This window comes from Pseudophryne corroboree, chromosome 1, assembly GCF_028390025.1.
Source record: "Pseudophryne corroboree isolate aPseCor3 chromosome 1, aPseCor3.hap2, whole genome shotgun sequence".
Classification (NCBI taxonomy): domain Eukaryota; kingdom Metazoa; phylum Chordata; class Amphibia; order Anura; family Myobatrachidae; genus Pseudophryne; species Pseudophryne corroboree.
Window position 1 is genome coordinate 301,279,745 of NC_086444.1, and position 17,121 is coordinate 301,296,865.

The 17,121-nt window shown below is 45.1% G+C and overlaps 1 protein-coding gene across 2 annotated transcripts in view; it reads right to left on the bottom strand.

Annotated features, from left to right (window-relative positions):
• Window positions 1-17,121, bottom strand: part of RAD9B (RAD9 checkpoint clamp component B) — a 285,854-nt gene that overhangs the window by 61,023 nt on the left and 207,710 nt on the right. For both annotated transcript variants that reach the window (XM_063964402.1, XM_063964401.1), the window contains one exon: window positions 1,390-1,496. In XM_063964402.1, the coding sequence (XP_063820472.1) occupies window positions 1,390-1,496 (107 nt within the window). The remainder of the gene's footprint in view (window positions 1-1,389; window positions 1,497-17,121) is intronic.

The following is a 17,121-nucleotide window of genomic DNA, read 5'->3' on the forward strand; positions in this document are numbered from 1 at the left end:
TAAATCTACGGAAGGCCACATTGAGTGCTTGTTTATCCTTAGACGTTAGTAATAAGAGTAGGACCTGTAGTGGATACAGTAATTTGGGGAAAGAAATCATCTACACATCTGAGAAAAGCAATAACTTATAATCAAAGTGAATGGTGCTAAAATGTATAAGCAAATGGCCTTTCACTGTGATCAGGAGAACATTTTCACACTTATGTAATTGAATGCTGCCTTTGTGACAGTGTCAGCTTACAGGTGGCCTAAAGAGCAATAAAATACATTTGTCGTGACTGATATGTAATCATTAAGCAGAGTAGAGTAATTTAGAAAAGTAGTTTACCTAAAATAATGGTGTTTCATACTTACCTACTTTGCTGGTCTTAGTGAATGTATGACACAAACATGTGCAAATGATCCATAAGGATTGTTGCGTAATGTCCGCCACTTAGTGATGTCTGCAGGTTCAACAAGGGTCCTAATATATTCTATCTTAAAACACCCCACACCATAACAGAGCCACGGTTGCCCTAGACTATCCCTTTTTGGTATGGGTGGTCCATTACCTTGTAAGGTTTTCCACATGTGTATTCATCCATCTGTCTGAAAGAGTTGGAACCTCCCTCAGCTTGTTGGACCAGGCTACACGTGTTTAGTCATCTTGCATCTAGTGGCGGTGCCTTTGTGCTGTGAGTTCAGCTATGGGACCTGAGTGGTTCACTGGCTTCTGTACTCCAAAAAAGAATAGGAACGTTGCACTGTTCGAACTCTGATGCTGATGGGCCCGGAAATGTAACATGCCGGTTGGATGTTACAAATCATGCCAGGCAACATTATCCACAACTATCCAGAGTTTTCCATTGGCTACAGTGATGTCACATGCTGGATGTCTTCCCTGATGTGTAGTAATGGTGCACCCTTGAAATGACTGCATGTGAAAATCAAAATTTCATGTTGATTTCGGAGATAGAGTCACCCATCTCTCTGGCACCTACTATCAAGCCTATTTCAAAGTAAATTAAACTGTGACATGCTGCCATCTTCACTGCAAATTATATGACAGTATATTGCAAAGATATCTATCTATATATAGTTTTTGAATTGCAGAAATGCGATTTAATGCGGGGGGGGGGGGGGGGTATAATCTATTGTCAATTTTGTCAAACAGATGAAGGACAAGGTCCAGAAGATATGGATAATCTTAACTGCAAACAGTGAGCAACAATCATCAACAATTTTGAATGTGTTGATGAAATCTAATGATAAAGGACCATTATGAGCATTTGAAACCCATATGTAACAGTGCTGTGGAAACTTTGTCAAAATATGCAACACCAGCATTAGTTCTGATTTGGTTTGAAAAGAAGGGATGGGGGGATGAAGCATGTTAAACTTTAATCATACCAAGCTCTTCCTCATTATAGCTCCTGAATGAAATTTTCAGAGGTGTAGCAGTCAAAGTGACTTCCTCCTGAGATGTTGGAAAATGGATTATGATGTCAGAAAAAACCCTGCAAGTGATATAGAAATATTTCATTTATTCATTTATATTTCACACAGTTTACATATATTTTACAAAGTGATTAAGTACAAACTATAACACAAAAATACATACCAGCACAAAAGTAAAATAGAACTCACACACAAAGTCTGACATGTAATAGGTTCCAGGTTTTGAGGCGCATATAAGTTATAGTGCAGCAATTTTGCATAAAGTTTGCCTTGTAAATCTTCAGATGTAATAAGTAGTGACTTGGGGGCTGAGTAGCCAAGTTGCTGGCAATGTGCAGTCAAGTTTTAAACTGTCAAAGTCGAAAAATATCGTAGTTCACAATGCCTTGTACTAACCCCAAAGCACATGCCCGCTGCTCGTGCATTCAGTCTGCCGTGTGTGCACATGTCCGCAAATTGCGTAAACTCGCTCCGGCGATTACGCGCGTGATATGCGTATTTACGGTAGAGTTTGTGAGCTTGTAGCGGGCGACTCGTTTGTAGCATAGTTAACTCATATAGGGGTATATGCAATTCACGGCGAATCGCGGCAATTTTTCGCCGTTTTTTAATTCGACTCAATTCGACAGGTGAATTCCGGCAGGTGGCAGCCGGAATTCACCATATTCAATGAAAAACGGATTCGACAGACCCGCGGGCGAAAATCGGCCGATTTGGCGGATTTTGCCGCGATTTTAAAAAACGGGAAAAGCCCGGAAAAAAAAATGGCGTGGGGTCCCCCCTCCAAAGCATAACCAGCCTCGGGCTCTTCGAGCTGGTCCTGGTTCTAAAAATGCGGGGAAAAATTGGGCAGGGATCCCCCGTATTTTTAAAACCAGCACCGGGCTCTGCGCCTGGTGCTGGTGCCAAAAATACGGGGGCCAAAAAGAGTAGGGGTCCCCCGTATTTTTAACACCAGCATCGGGCTCCACTAGCTGGACAGATAATGCCACAGCCGGGGGTCACTTTTATGCCGTGCCCTGCGGCCATGGCATTAACTACCCAACTAGTCACCCCTGGCCGGGGTACCCTGGGGGAGTGGGGACCCCTACAATCAAGGGGTCCCCCCCCCCAGCCGCCCAAGGGCCAGGGGTGAAGCCCGAGGCTGTCCCCCCCCATCCAATGGGCTGCGGATGGGGGGGCTGATAGCCTTTTGTGATAATAAAAAGATATTGTTTTTTCCAGTAGTACTACAAGTCCCAGCAAGCCTCCCCCGCAATCTGGTACTTGGAGTACCACAAGTACCAGCATGCGGGAGAAAAACGGGCCCGCTGGTACCTGTAGTACTACTGGAAAAAAAATACCCAAATAAAAACAGTACACAGACACCTTGATAGTAAAACTTTATTACACACTACCGACACACACATACTTACCTATGTTGACACGCCGACTGCCACGGTCTCCGACGATCCGAGGGTACCTGTGAAAAAATTATACTCACCTTCCAGCGTCCAGAGGTACATCCACGTCCAGATATAAATCCACGTACTTGTTAAAAAAACAAACCGAACACCCGCTCCATGCCGGACTGAAAGGGGTCCCATGCTTTCACATCAGACCCCTTTCTCCCGAATGCCGGGACATCACGTGACTCCTGTCACTGAAGTCCCTTCAGCCAATCAGGAAGCGCTACTTCCGTGGCGCTCACCTGATTGGCTGTGCGCTGTCTGTGCTGTGACAGCGCATCGCAAAGCCGCTCCATTAGTTTCAATGGTGGGAACTTTGCCGTCAGCGGTGGGGTTACCCGCGGTCAGCCGCTGACCGGCGGGTGACCTCACCGCTAGCCGCTAAGTTCCCACCATTGAATATAATGGACGGGGCTGTGCGATGCGCTGTCTGAGTTCAGACAGCGCACAGCCAATCAGGTGAGCGCAACGAAGTTGCGCTTCCTGATTGGCTTTAGAGACCTTTGTGTGACAGCTGTCACTGACAGGTCTCATTCGTGGAAAGGGGTCTCATGTGTCAGAATGGGACCCCTTTCAGTCCGGTGGCCCGTGTGTTCGTTTTCTTTTTTTGCCAAGTACGTGGATGTATCTCTGGACCATGGCTGAGGTGAGTATATTGATCTTTTATTTTCAGGTATCCGTGGATTCTACATGGAGAAGAGGACCGATGTCGGCGTGTGAACATAGGTAAGTATGTGTGTGTCGACGTATGAAATAAAGTTTTACTGTCACGGTGTGTGTGTCCTGTTTTTATTTGGGTATTTTTTCCCCAGTAGTACTACAGGTACCAGCGGGCCTGTTTTTCTCCCGCATGCTGGTACTTGTGGTTCTCCAAGTACCAGCTTGCGGGGAGGCTTGCTGGGACTTGTAGTACTGCTGGAAAAAACAATATTCTTTTCATTATCACAAAAGGCTATCAGCCCCCCCATCCGCAGCCCACTGGATGTGGGGGACAGCCTCGGGCTTCACCCCTGGCCCTTGGGTGGCTGGGGGGGGACCCCTTGATTGAAGGGGTCCCCACTCCCCCAGGGTACCCCGGCCAGGGGTGACTAGTTGGATATTTAATGCCACGGCCGCAGGGCACGGCATAAAAGTGACCCCCGGCTGTGGCATTATCTGTCCAGCTAGTGGAGCCCGATGCTGGTGTGAAAAATACGGGGGACCCCTGCTCGTTTTGTCCCCCGTATTTTTGGCACCAGCACCAGGCGCAGAGCCCGGTGCTGGTTTTAAAAATACGGGGGATCCCCTGTCAATTTTTTCCCCGCATTTTTAGAACCAGGACCAGCTTGAAGAGCCCGAGGCTGGTTATGCTTTGGAGGGGGGACCCCACGCCATTTTTTTTAAGGATTTTACCGTTCCAGCAATAAAAAAAAATAAAAAAAAAATAATATTTTAAAAAATATATAAATAATATTTGTGCCTCCAAAAAAAAAAAAAAAAAATACCTAATCCCTTCTAATATAAATAGATATGCTATTCCTAAAAAAAAAAACACCAAAAAAACCATATTTAATTTTTTTTTTATTGTTTTCACCCTCCAAAGTGTGGCGGATTGAAAATGACGAATTTGCTGTCTAAAAGCACTGCTGTCGAATTTCCAAACTTGAATTGAATATGCTTTTGTCGAATTGCAGCACTTGTTTCATTGCAGAAAAGTCGAATTTGCAAAAATTCGAATTTCAAAAAGTCGAATTTTGAAAGTCCGTTTTTTGGTCGGAAAGCACTGAATTGCATAGGCAAATTTTTTTTTTTGGGCGAAAATGACCCGAAATTCGACAATTTCGGGAATTCGACCGCAATTGCATATACCCCATAGTGTGTTTTGTAGATAATATTTCCCTTAGCAATGTCAGCAAGAATGTTTAGTTTAAATGGTTCGTGGACATGGAGATCCCTCTTTGCATGATATCAAGGGTCAGGCAAAGGTTGGAAGGTGGTGTTTAGTATCCAGCTGTAGAGTATTTTAATAGTAACATTTCAGTGTTGGTTAGGAAGAGATTGTTCGCTGCTGCGTATAGTTATGCACAAAAGTATGTTTGGAGCATTAAATGTATTTGCTGATAATTACACATGCAGGGGGGAATCCAGAGGATACCTCCCACCTGGGCAGTTGGAGAAGGACACAGCCCACCTGTTTAAACCCACCTATGACCTTTACTATAATGTGGAGACACATTCCTGTGTCCAATGAACAATGAGATTGTAGGGACCATTGTATTGTGAATGTATGCTGTAAATATAAGGACCACCATTGCTGGGACACTCACTCACTCTCTGCAAGGTTTTCACACTGAAGGCTGGAGGCCTGGTCCAGGAGCGCTTGCGAATCATTCCCATGTGTGTAAGTTCACTGTAGCCATTTATTCCCTTTGTGTATGCCATTCATTCTCTCTCTGTGTGCTTGTATTTGCGATCGCATTGCTAATGTTTATATCTTATTTCTTGTTATTCTGTTTAGATATTGATGTTAGGTTTGTAGTGTATAAGCTGTAATTGTTTTCCCCTTTTATATATATATACTAAAGAATCTTCTAAGAAGGTGTTGGAACCTTGCCAGGTCTTGTGTGTTTCAACAGTTATTATATAGGGTCTCTCTCTTAGCGTATTAACCGCTCATACCATATTCACATTGTTAAAGGTTTAAGCATTACATCATTGTGCTTTTACATTGCCAAGGTTTACAGTATAAGCATACCCTTACTGCGTTCATTTAAAAGGTTTAAAGGTTATCAACTGTGTGTGCGCCCGCTGTGTGTGTATTCCGTACACCCAGCGCAGCGTGTGTACGTTACGTGCGTACCACGTGCAAAGTCTTTGTACGCAAATAGCGTACAAAGTGCGTAGCACGTGCACGTGGTTTAGCGGCCATAACGGCTTCACGTTGTTAATACATAGCTTATGTTAAATATTTGACTCTATCAATTGAGGGCGATCGTCCAGGCCTCCTCATATCCACAGCCTAGTAGGACAAAGCATACTTTTATCTATCAGCAAAGGTCGGGAAGGTAGTATCCCCTGTTATCCGTTTGGTGGTTGGGGATACAGTAGTGCTGATTAGATAAAGCGTCTGCTCCGCTTGGTTTGTAGGGATGCTGGTGGGATCCGGAACCGAAAGGTAAGAACGTTAAGCTATTGTCTTTTAAATCTGTTTAATTTCTGTTTGGTGCCAACTGCGCACGCAAGACACGTAACACACGCACACACCTGTACTCTGCATATCTGATCATATTGTTGCAAAACAAGGTTCAAATGAGTCATATTGTGTTTGATTCAGATTGGATTGCTTATCTGTTTAAGTAGGTTTAAAAGTATTTTTAAAAGTTTGCATAGCTTGATAGTTTTATTTTTAACCCAGGCCTAAAATAACTTCAGGGGCTTGCATGGTGATTTTTTTGTGACAAAAGAAGCCGCATGGTCTGTCCTCCATTTTGTGTAACCCTCATGGATGTGGAAGGGGGAGGAGCAGCGGCCATTTTGGGGAAAGTCATTTTCCCCCCCAAAATAGCTGATTTTCAGTCTACTCTGGAATAATCAGCCGGCCATGGTCATAAAAAGCAAACACCATATGAGTTTCCAATGCATTTATTTAACCCATGTCATAATCAATTATAAATAGTTCAGATGGGGCTTAATGAAAGTTAATAGTAAAATGAATATTTGATGTAAGAACGACACACAGAGATAAAACAAAGTAGTTGTTTTTTTTTTCTTTCTCTTTTTCACTCTTTACCTCCAAGATTCTGTTGAACTCTGCTGCTTGTGAGATGGGCCATTGAAATGCAAATTAACCTGTGTAACTGGGTTTTTTTTTCCTAGCAGTGGAAAAAATCACCTTCACAGACAGTCAAAAGCATATTCATATGCAAATTAGAAGCACTGAATAAGTAAATGAGTCTCAGGAAACCAGTGGATGGTACATAGATATAATATTATAATTATGTGTGTGTTTACATCAATGTATGCTCTGCAAGATGGCTATCATACTATTGGAAGCATTGATTATTAGATTAATTTAGAATGGTATTGTATCTGTGTATTCTCACATATCTACCTTCCTGTTTGCCATTTGCATTGATAACGTGCTGAGAAAAATTTGCTGCTATTTTAAAAAGTAAGGAGTAATACTTAAGGGAGTAATTGTAAAAACACGCATGCAGCATAGAAGATACTGTGTGGTGTTCGATAAGCGATTATAGTTGAAAATCGTTTACATTTATAGAAGCGTGTTATTTGTGTTACTGCGGACGTATCCAGCCTGTGTACACGTGTCTCTCACCGAGTGCGAGTCAAGCGTACGCGACGCAAAGGCCTACACACGTGGCGTAAATTACGCAACGTGCGTACAGATACGCCCGCTAGATACAAATCACACGATAACATTGTTTTAGTAGGGCGATACGGAAGCCTCGAGATAATAGCACAATTTCTTTCAGTTTCCTAAAACTAGTTTAAAAAGATCCTTCTCTTGCTGCATCTCCTCTAGGATTAACCTGTGTTACCTGAATGAAAGTAATTTTCTGTACAGAAAAATCAAAGTATATTTGAAGTGAAAGAAGCGTGTGTATGCAAGTGAATTTTTCTTTGGGCGAACCTTGAGAAAAATCGGGATCTCGTAGAAGTACACCCGTGAAGTGAAGCATGTGGTGGCGTGGGAGGCATCTCACGTTAACAGTGAAATAAGGTAAAAGGAGCAAGTAGTGTTACAGCAGACCAGAAGGTCGCTAAAATCAGAAATCCGTTAAAAGTACCTATACGAAGTTCTGAAGACCCTGACTTAAGAAAAGTCAGAGGTAAGTGAGCGCAACCCAGAGGGGGGTTGGCGCAAAACCCATATAGGCCCGTGTTGAGAATACGCTCCGGCTGAAGGTTTCGCAGCCTAAACAACCGATTCCGCTGGTCGTAAGGCGGATAAGTAACAGTTACTTATACGAAGTGCGACTGTACCGCACGTAATTGTGTGCATTAGTTGGTTACCTTGATACCCATTCAGTTTTTGTGGGATCATAAACGCTATTTGTACATTCTAACGTGATTTGTGTAGGTTTTTTTTTATTTTAAGGGAGGTTCGCTGTTCACTCAGGAATTCTTCAACAGCCAATACTTACTGGGGAGGGTAGCATACTCCCACACGCCCCAGTAAATAGCGGTTCATAGGGGCCCTAGGTTGAGTACAGCAGCGCTAATGCAGTTTCTGGGTGTATTGGTCAACGTGGGCGAGAGGGAGTGAAGGCACTCGTTGAGCTTTCACCGTCGCCTTACCTCAGGCAACTTGTTTTTTTCTAGGAATTCGCTAAGAAGGCAATACCTGCAAATAATGGGGGCCAGTTGCTCAAGTAAGGGGCGATCAACCAAGGTTCAGGTTGATTTAGTACCACGACCAGTTGGGTCGGCGAGGTATATAATAAGAATTTACTTACCGATAATTCTATTTCTCGGAGTCCGTAGTGGATGCTGGGGTTCCTGAAAGGACCATGGGGAATAGCGGCTCCGCAGGAGACAGGGCACAAAAAGTAAAGCTTTTCCAGATCAGGTGGTGTGCACTGGCTCCTCCCCCTATGACCCTCCTCCAGACTCCAGTTAGGTACTGTGCCCGGACGAGCGTACACAATAAGGGAGGATTTTGAATCCCGGGTAAGACTCATATCAGCCACACCAATCACACCGTACAACTTGTGATCTAAACCCAGTTAACAGTATGATAACAAAAGGAGCCTCTGAAAGACGGCTTCCTACAACAATAACCCGATTTTTGTAACAATAACTATGTACAAGTATTGCAGAATAATCCGCACTTGGGATGGGCGCCCAGCATCCACTACGGACTCCGAGAAATAGAATTATCGGTAAGTAAATTCTTATTTTCTCTATCGTCCTAGTGGATGCTGGGGTTCCTGAAAGGACCATGGGGATTATACCAAAGCTCCCAAACGGGCGGGAGAGTGCGGATGACTCTGCAGCACCGAATGAGAGAACTCCAGGTCCTCCTCAGCCAGGGTATCAAATTTGTAAAATTTTACAAACGTGTTCTCCCCCGACCACGTAGCTGCTCGGCAGAGTTGTAATGCCGAGACCCCTCGGGCAGCCGCCCAAGATGAGCCCACCTTCCTTGTGGAATGGGCATTTACATATTTTTTTCTGTGGCAAGCCTGCCACAGAATGTGCAAGCTGAATTGTACTACAAATCCAACGAGCAATAGTCTGCTTAGAAGCAGGAGCACCCAGCTTGTTGGGTGCATACAGGATAAACAGCAAGTCAGATTTCCTGACTCCAGCCGACCTGGAAATTATATTTTCAGGGCCCTGACAACATCCAGCAACTTGGAGTCCTCCAAGTCCCTAGTAGCCGCAGGCACCACAATAAGCTGGTTCAGGTGAAACGCTGACACCACCTTAGGGAGAAACTGGGGACGAGTCCACAGCTTTGCTCTGTCCGAATGGACAATCAGATATGGCTTTGTGAGATAAAGCCGCCAATTCTGACACTCGCCTGGCCGAGGCCAGGACCAACAGCATGGTCACTTTCCATGTGAGATATATCAAATCCACAGATTTGAGTTGTTTAAAACAATGTGATTTTAGGAATCCCAAACTACGTTGAGATCGCCCAGTGCCACTGGAGACATCAAAAAGGGGTTGTATATGCAGTACTCCCTTAACAACTTCTGGACTTCAGGAACTGAAGCCAATTTCTTTCTGGAAGAAAATCGACCGGTCGAAATTTGAACCTTAATGGACCCCAATTTGAGACCCATATACACTCCTGCTTGCAGGAAATGTAGGAATTAACCTAGTTGAAATTCTTCCGTGGAGCCTTCCTGGCCTCACACCATGGAACATATTTTCACCTAAGCGGTGATAATGTTGTGCGGTCACCTCCTTCCTGGCTCTGACCAGGGTAGGGATGACCTCTTCCGGAATGCCTTTTTCCCTTAGGATCCGGCGTTCACCCGCCCTGGCGTCAACGCAGCTGCGGTAAGTCATGGAACAGACATGATTCTTGCTGAATCAAGATCCTTTCTAGTATCTCTTGAAGTTCCGGGTACCAAGTTCTTCTTGGCCCAAACCGGAACCACGAGTATAGTTCTTACTCCTCTCCTTCCTATCATTCTCCATACACTGGGTATGAAAGGCAGAGGAGGGAACACATACACCGACTGGTACACCCACGGTGTTACCAGAGCGTCCCAGCTATTGCCTGAGGGTCTCTAGACCTGGCGCTTCATGTGGGACGCCATCATAACCACCTTTGGTCTTTCCCAACGGTTTACAAACATGTGGAAACTTCCAGATGAAGTTCCCACTTTTCCGGGTGGAATTCATTTATGCTGAGGAAATCTTCCTAGTTGTCCACTCCCGGAATGAACACTGCTGACAGTGTTATCACATGATCTTTCGCCCAGCGAAGAATCCTTGCTGTCATTGCCCTCCTGCTTCTTGTGCCGCCCCGTCTGTTTACGTGGGCGACTGCCATGATGATGTCCTACTGGATCAGCACCGGTTGACTTTGAAGCAGAGGTCTTCCTAGGCTCAGAGCATCGTAAATTGCCCTTAGCTCCAGTATATTCATGTGGAGAGAAATCTCCAGACTTGACCACACTTCCTTGGAAATTTCTTCCTTGTGTGACTGTTCCCCAGCCTCTCAGGCTGGCATCCGTGGTCACCAGAACACAGTCCTGAATGCTGAATGTGCTGCCCTCTAGAAGATGAGCACTCTGCAGCCCCCACAGAAGAGACACCCTTGTCCTTGGAGACAGGGTTATCCGCTGATGCATCTGAAGATGCGATCCGGACCATTCGTCCAGCAAATCCCCCTGAAAAGTTTTTGCGTGAGATCTGCCGAATGGAATCGCTTCGTAAGAAGCCACCATTTTTCCCAGGACTCCTGTGCATTGATGCACTGATACTTGGCCTGGATTTAGGAGGTTTCTGACTAGGTCGGATAACTCCCTGGCTTTCCCCTCCAGGAGAAATACCTCTTTCTGGACTATGCCCAGAATCATTCCTAGGAACAGCAGACGTATCATCGGAAAACAGCTGCGATTTTTGGAATATTTAGAATCCACTCGTGCTGTCGTAGAACTACTTTAGATAGTTCTTTTCCGACCTCCAACTGTTCTCTGGAAACTTGTCCCTTTCAGGATATCGTCCAAGTAAGGGATAATTTAGATGCCTTTCTTCTTTTAAGAATCATCTTTTCGGCCATTACCTTGGTAAAGGCCCGGGGTGCCGTGGATAATTCAACGGCAGCGTCTGAAACTGATATTGACAGTTCTGTATCACGAACCAGAGGTACCCTTGTTGAGAAGGGCAAATTTGGACATGGAGGTAATCCTTGATGTCCAGGGACACCATATAGTCCCCTTTTTTCCGGTTCTCTATCACTGCTCTGAGTGACTCCATCTTGATTTGAACCTTTTTATGTAAGTGTTCAAAGATTTCAGATTTAGACTATGTCTCACCAAGCCGTCTGGCTTCAGTACCACAATATAGTGTGGAGGACTAATACCCTTTTCCTTGTTGTAGGAGGGGTACTTTGATTATCACCTGCTGGAAATACAGCTTGTGAATTTTTTCCCAATACTGCCTCCTTGTCGGAGGGAGCCGTTGGTAAAGCAGGCTTCAGGAACCTGCGAGGAAAAAATGTCTCGACTCTCCAATCTGTACCCCTGGGATAATACTTGTATGATCTAGGGGTCAACTTGCGAGTGATCCCACTGCGCGCTGAGACTCTTGAGACTACCCCCCCACTGGTGGAGGGCTTCTTTTCCTGGGAAGGGGCTGCCTGCTGCAGTCTACTTCCCTTTCCTCTATGTCTGGGCAGATATGACTGGCCTTTTGCCCGCTTGCCCACATGGGAACGGAAGGATTGAGGCTGAAAAGACAGTGTCTTTTTCTGCTGAGATGTAACTTGGGGTAAAAAGGTTGGATTTCCCAGCTGTGGCCGTGGCCCCCAGGTCCGACGGACCGACCCCAAATAACTCCTTCCCTTTATACGGCAATACTTCCATGTGCCGTATGGGATCTGTATCACCTGACCACTGTCGTGTCCATGACATCTTCTGGGAGATATGGACAACGCACTTATCTTGATGCCAGAGTGCAAATATCCCTCTGTGCATCTCGCATACATATATATAGAATGCATCCTATTAAATGCTCTATATCAATAAAATATTTTTAGTCAGGGAATTCGACCAAGCCAACCCAGCACTGCATCTCCAGGCTGATGGCGATCGCTGGTCGCAGTATAACCACCGTCTGTGTGTATATACTTTTTAGGATATTTTTCCAGCTGCCTATCAGCTGGCTCCTTGAGGGCGGCCGTATTTGGAGACGGTAACGCCACTTGATAAGTGTGTGAGCGCCTTATCCACCCTAATGGGTGCTTCCCAACGCGCCCTAACTTCTGGCGGGAAAAGGTATAACGCCAATATTTGCTATCGGGGTAAACCCACGCATCATCACACACTTCATTTTATTTTATCTGATTCAGGAAAAACTACAGGTAGTTTTTTCACTTCCACATAATACCCTTTTCTGTGGTACTTGTAGTATCAGAAATATGTAACAGCTCCTTCATTGCCCTTAACGTGTGGCCCTAATGAGGAATACGTTTGTTTATTCACCGTCGACACTGGATTCAGTGTCCGTGTCTGTGTCTGTGTCGACCGACTGAGGTAAATGGGCGTTTTTTATAAAAAAACCCTGACGGTGTTTCTGAGACGCCTGGACCGTTACTAATTGTTTGTCTGTCGTCTCATGTCGTCAACCGACCTTGCAGCGTGTTGACATTCTCACGTAATTCCCTAAATAAGCCATCCATTCCGGTGTCGACTCCCTAGAGAGTGACATCACCATTACAGGCAATTTCTCCGCCTCCTCCAGCATCGTCCTCATACATGTCGACACACACGTACCGACACACAGCACACACACCTGGAATGCTCTGACAGAGGACAGGACCCCACTAGCCCTTTGGAGAGACAGAGGGAGAGTTTGCCAGCACACACCAAAAAACGCTATAATTACATAGGGACAACCTTATATAAGTGTTTCTCCCTAATAGCATCTTTATATATATATTTATATCGCCAATTTGTGCCCCCCCTCTCTGTTTAAACCCTGTTTCTGTAGTGCAGTGCAGGGGAGAGCCTGGGAGCCTTCTCTCCAGCCTTTCTGTGAGAGAAAAAATGGCGCTGTGTGCTGAGGAGATAGGCCCCGCCCCTTTTACGGCGGGCTCGTCTCCCGCTCTTTAGTGAAGTTTGGCAGGGGTTAAATATCTCCATATAGCCTCTGGGGGCTATATGTGAGGTATTTTTAGCCAGTATATAGGTTTACATTTGCCTCCCAGGGCGCCCCCCCCCAGCGCCCTGCACCCTCAGTGACAGCGTGTGAAGTGTGCTGAGAGGAAAATGGCGCACAGCTGCAGTGCTGTGCGCTACCTTTAGAAGACTGTCAGAGTCTTCAGCCGCCGATTCTGGACCTCTTCTAACTTCAGCATCTGCAAGGGGGCCGGCGGCGCGGCTCCGGTGACCATCCAGGCTGTACCTGTGATCGTCCCTCTGGAGCTAATGTCCAGTAGCCAAGAAGCCAATCCATCCTGCACGCAGGTGAGTTCACTTCTTCTCCCCTCAGTCCCTCGTTGCAGTGATCCTGTTGCCAGCAGGACTCACTGTAAAATAAAAAACCTAAGCTAAACTTTCTCTAAGCAGCTCTTTAGGAGAGCCACCTAGATTGCACCCTTCTCGGCCGGGCACAAAAATCTAACTGGAGTCTGGAGGAGGGTCATAGGGGGAGGAGCCAGTGCACACCACCTGATCTGGAAAAGCTTTACTTTTTGTGCCCTGTCTCCTGCGGAGCCGCTATTCCCCATGGTCCTTTCAGGAACCCCAGCATCCACTAGGACGATAGAGAAAATGTGTGAAAAATATGGATCACACACAGAGGTTTTATGCAATGAGTGGGAACGTATGACTGTGAACGATGGAGAACAGTTCTCCAGGGTGGGCAGTTTTGATCCGAAGGTGTTGCAAAATTTAAGGAGAAGGATAGGTCTCATAAAATCCAGAAAGCAACGGAATAGACATTATAATTGTTTAAATTTATGGCAACAGGAAAGTGAGATACAAAGGGAATTAACTTACACAGCTTGTTCTCACTTTAGCAGGAAACACATGGCAACTGGAGAAGCAATGGCTACAGAGAATGGCATACTGGGATATGATGATAATAATGCACTTAGTAACTGTATTAACGATGATAAGAGTAAATGTAAAAAATGTAATAATGATAGAAGGAAAACTGATAAATGTACAAATTCTAACCCGTGCAAGATGCACCCCATGTTAAACTTCCCTCAGGATACAAGCAAGAAAGTGAGCCCAGCACGATGTCGGCACCTTTTCCAGCAGCCATCATACGAGACACCCAGGTGGGCACGGCCCAATCGGTAAAGGCAGTAGTCAAGCCCCCTAACGGAGGGTCAGGTGAGGTCGTGTCTACAGGTAAGTACGGTATTGTACATCATGCACAGACAAATGCACCGCACATCGTAGAGTCAACACAAGATGGTGTAATTGAACTAAATTCTGTCAGGGTGATCACAGTCCCCAATGGGAGGACTGACGCTCTGGGAATCACTCCCGCCAGGGACTGTGCAATGCACTGCCCCTGGTCCCGGACAGAATTGAGGACAATTATGTCTGAATTTCCCGATCCCAGGAAAGATCTAGCTGCATGCCAAAGTTTCATTAGAAAACTAGGTAATGCCACTGAACCCACTAACAAAGGTTGGCGAACAGTACAGCGGGCATGTTTGCCCTCTACTATTGACCCCTTGAAATTCATTTCTGATTGTAGGTTAGATGAAGAGAGACCTCTCACCGATGCATACAATCAGGAAAATGTTAAGCAGATCAATATGCAATTAGGAGTATATTTCCCAACTGTTGTCAAGTGGAACAAAATTTTCTCCATAAGACAACAAGAAGGTGAAACTGCTTCTAATTATTTCAATCGAGCACTGCAAATAATGGCTAGATACACTGGGATCGCGGACATTGAGGAAAATGTGCATCATAGAAAAGTAGCAGTTTATGTATTGATGGAAGGTTTAACAAAAGTGTTGAGAACAAGGGTACAGACCACTCAACCTAACTGGAGAAGTATCTCAGTGGCTGCATTAAGAAAGTCCGCTGTTGGGCACGAGTGGAACATCAGCAAACACAGGGAGACACAGGGCGGTAAGCAGATGACCATAAGTAAGCTACCTCAGTCAAAACCCCAGACCCCTGTTGGTGAGTCAAATGTGATAAGATGTTATAGTTGCCAGAGGGAAGGTCATTTTGCACGAAATTGTATGTTTAAAGACACATACCAGGTATATCAACCCCTTAGACAACGACATGACCATAATATCCAAAGAACCAGGGAAGCACAGGGAGAGCGGTTGATGGTGATGAGCATCCAAGCACCAGAGGAGGCATCAAATCGACCAAAACCCCAGGCCCCTGGCACATGGAGGAAGCCGAGGGTTTGTTATCTTTGTAAAAGGGAAGGGCATTATGCCAGCAACTGTAACAGCCCACATAAAGTCAGACCCCCTAGACAAGAACACGAGCAAAGTTATGACACACGCAATTGTAATCAGGGATCATATAGGAAGAATTTTGGTCCGCACCTGTAATTTGCAGCCAGTAAAATTGATCATTAGCCTTGATAGTAAGCCTGAGGTTACAGTCAATGTAATTGGGAGGTCAGTTCCTTGTAGACACAGGGACGGCCGGGTAAACTTTGTAATTTATCTTTAAATGTTTTCTTCTCAACTCTAACGTTCACCAACGGAACTCAAACGTCACATGACTACTTGGTCTTTCCAGAGGTCTACCCAACCCCAGTATATCTTACCAGCATCGTTGTGTTTGGCCAGACGCAAAGGGTGGAGAGTGGAGATACTGGTGGGGGACACTGTGCAGAGATACCGGTGGACATGTTGATGCGACAGCCTGTTGATGAATCGAACAATGTTTTTCTTTTCTATTTGTTCTCTCTCTCTTTTTGTTCTTTCATGTTGTACGGATAGTATGTCACACCTCAGTTAGACAAATGGTAATGCAAGATTTATGCTCCTTACAGAAAGATCGCTGATTTGGAAAGAATATTGTATCACCGGAGTGTTCGTTTTGGGAAGACTGAGAGACAGCACCTTTGAGATGACAGCCGAGCAAGAAGAACAACAAGCCTAGAGGACAAATTTCTTTCCCCTTCAATTATTTTCTGTACCCCATTACAACTTTCCCTTTCTCCTCCTGTAAGATGGACTCGCCTCAAGAGACTGCAGTCCGTGTTTTCCTGTTGACCCTGATGTTGACCAGAGCAGTCTGTTTCGGTGAGAGTACCAGTGAGGTCGAGAAAGGATCTGGAATGGGTTCTGATGATCAGGACGGACTCGTAGAATTCCAAGAACCACACAATCACCGAGCAAAGGCGAGTATCAGAAAACGATCTGGTAGCCATGACATTAAAAGACATTGTGAAGGATTGTTAGCTGAAGAGAACTGCATCTGTAGGAATTGTGAAAATATAATTGAGGACGGGTGCATCCAGAGATGTCAGTCCAGCATTAATATCAATATGGACCGTCATCCATTGAGTGACTATCACTCATTAGTGGGTAAGGTTTTAAACCAAACGGAATGCTGGGTGTGCTCACAAGTACCTCAAGGTCATAGAAAGTCAGGACTAGTGCCATACTCATTAACGATAGATGAGGTACTTGAATTAAGGGGTGGGAGACCGGTGGACAAGAAATTTAATATTTCTAGTCCTCCTAGTTTGAAGCTCCACCAATACCATGTGGATAGGTCCTTAATATGTTTTAACATTTCCAATTCCCGAAAGCCGGGAAATTGGGAAGTGTCATGGAACAACCAAACCATGACATTCTCACACAGAGCCGATGGAATGCCCATCGACTCAGAGCTTATACGCCAAATAGCCAACAGTGGAAGATATTTCCAATATAGGTACACTCTAGGAAGTAGGCCCATGCGAGTTGGAGAAGTATCACCAGGATACTGTGCGCATATCATACAACCTGATACATGTACTAGACAGATGAGAGAGTTAGGGATAGGATTTTTCACCTGGAAGGTTTGTAATATGGTTATGTCATATTCTGTCCCATATGTCCTCCCCG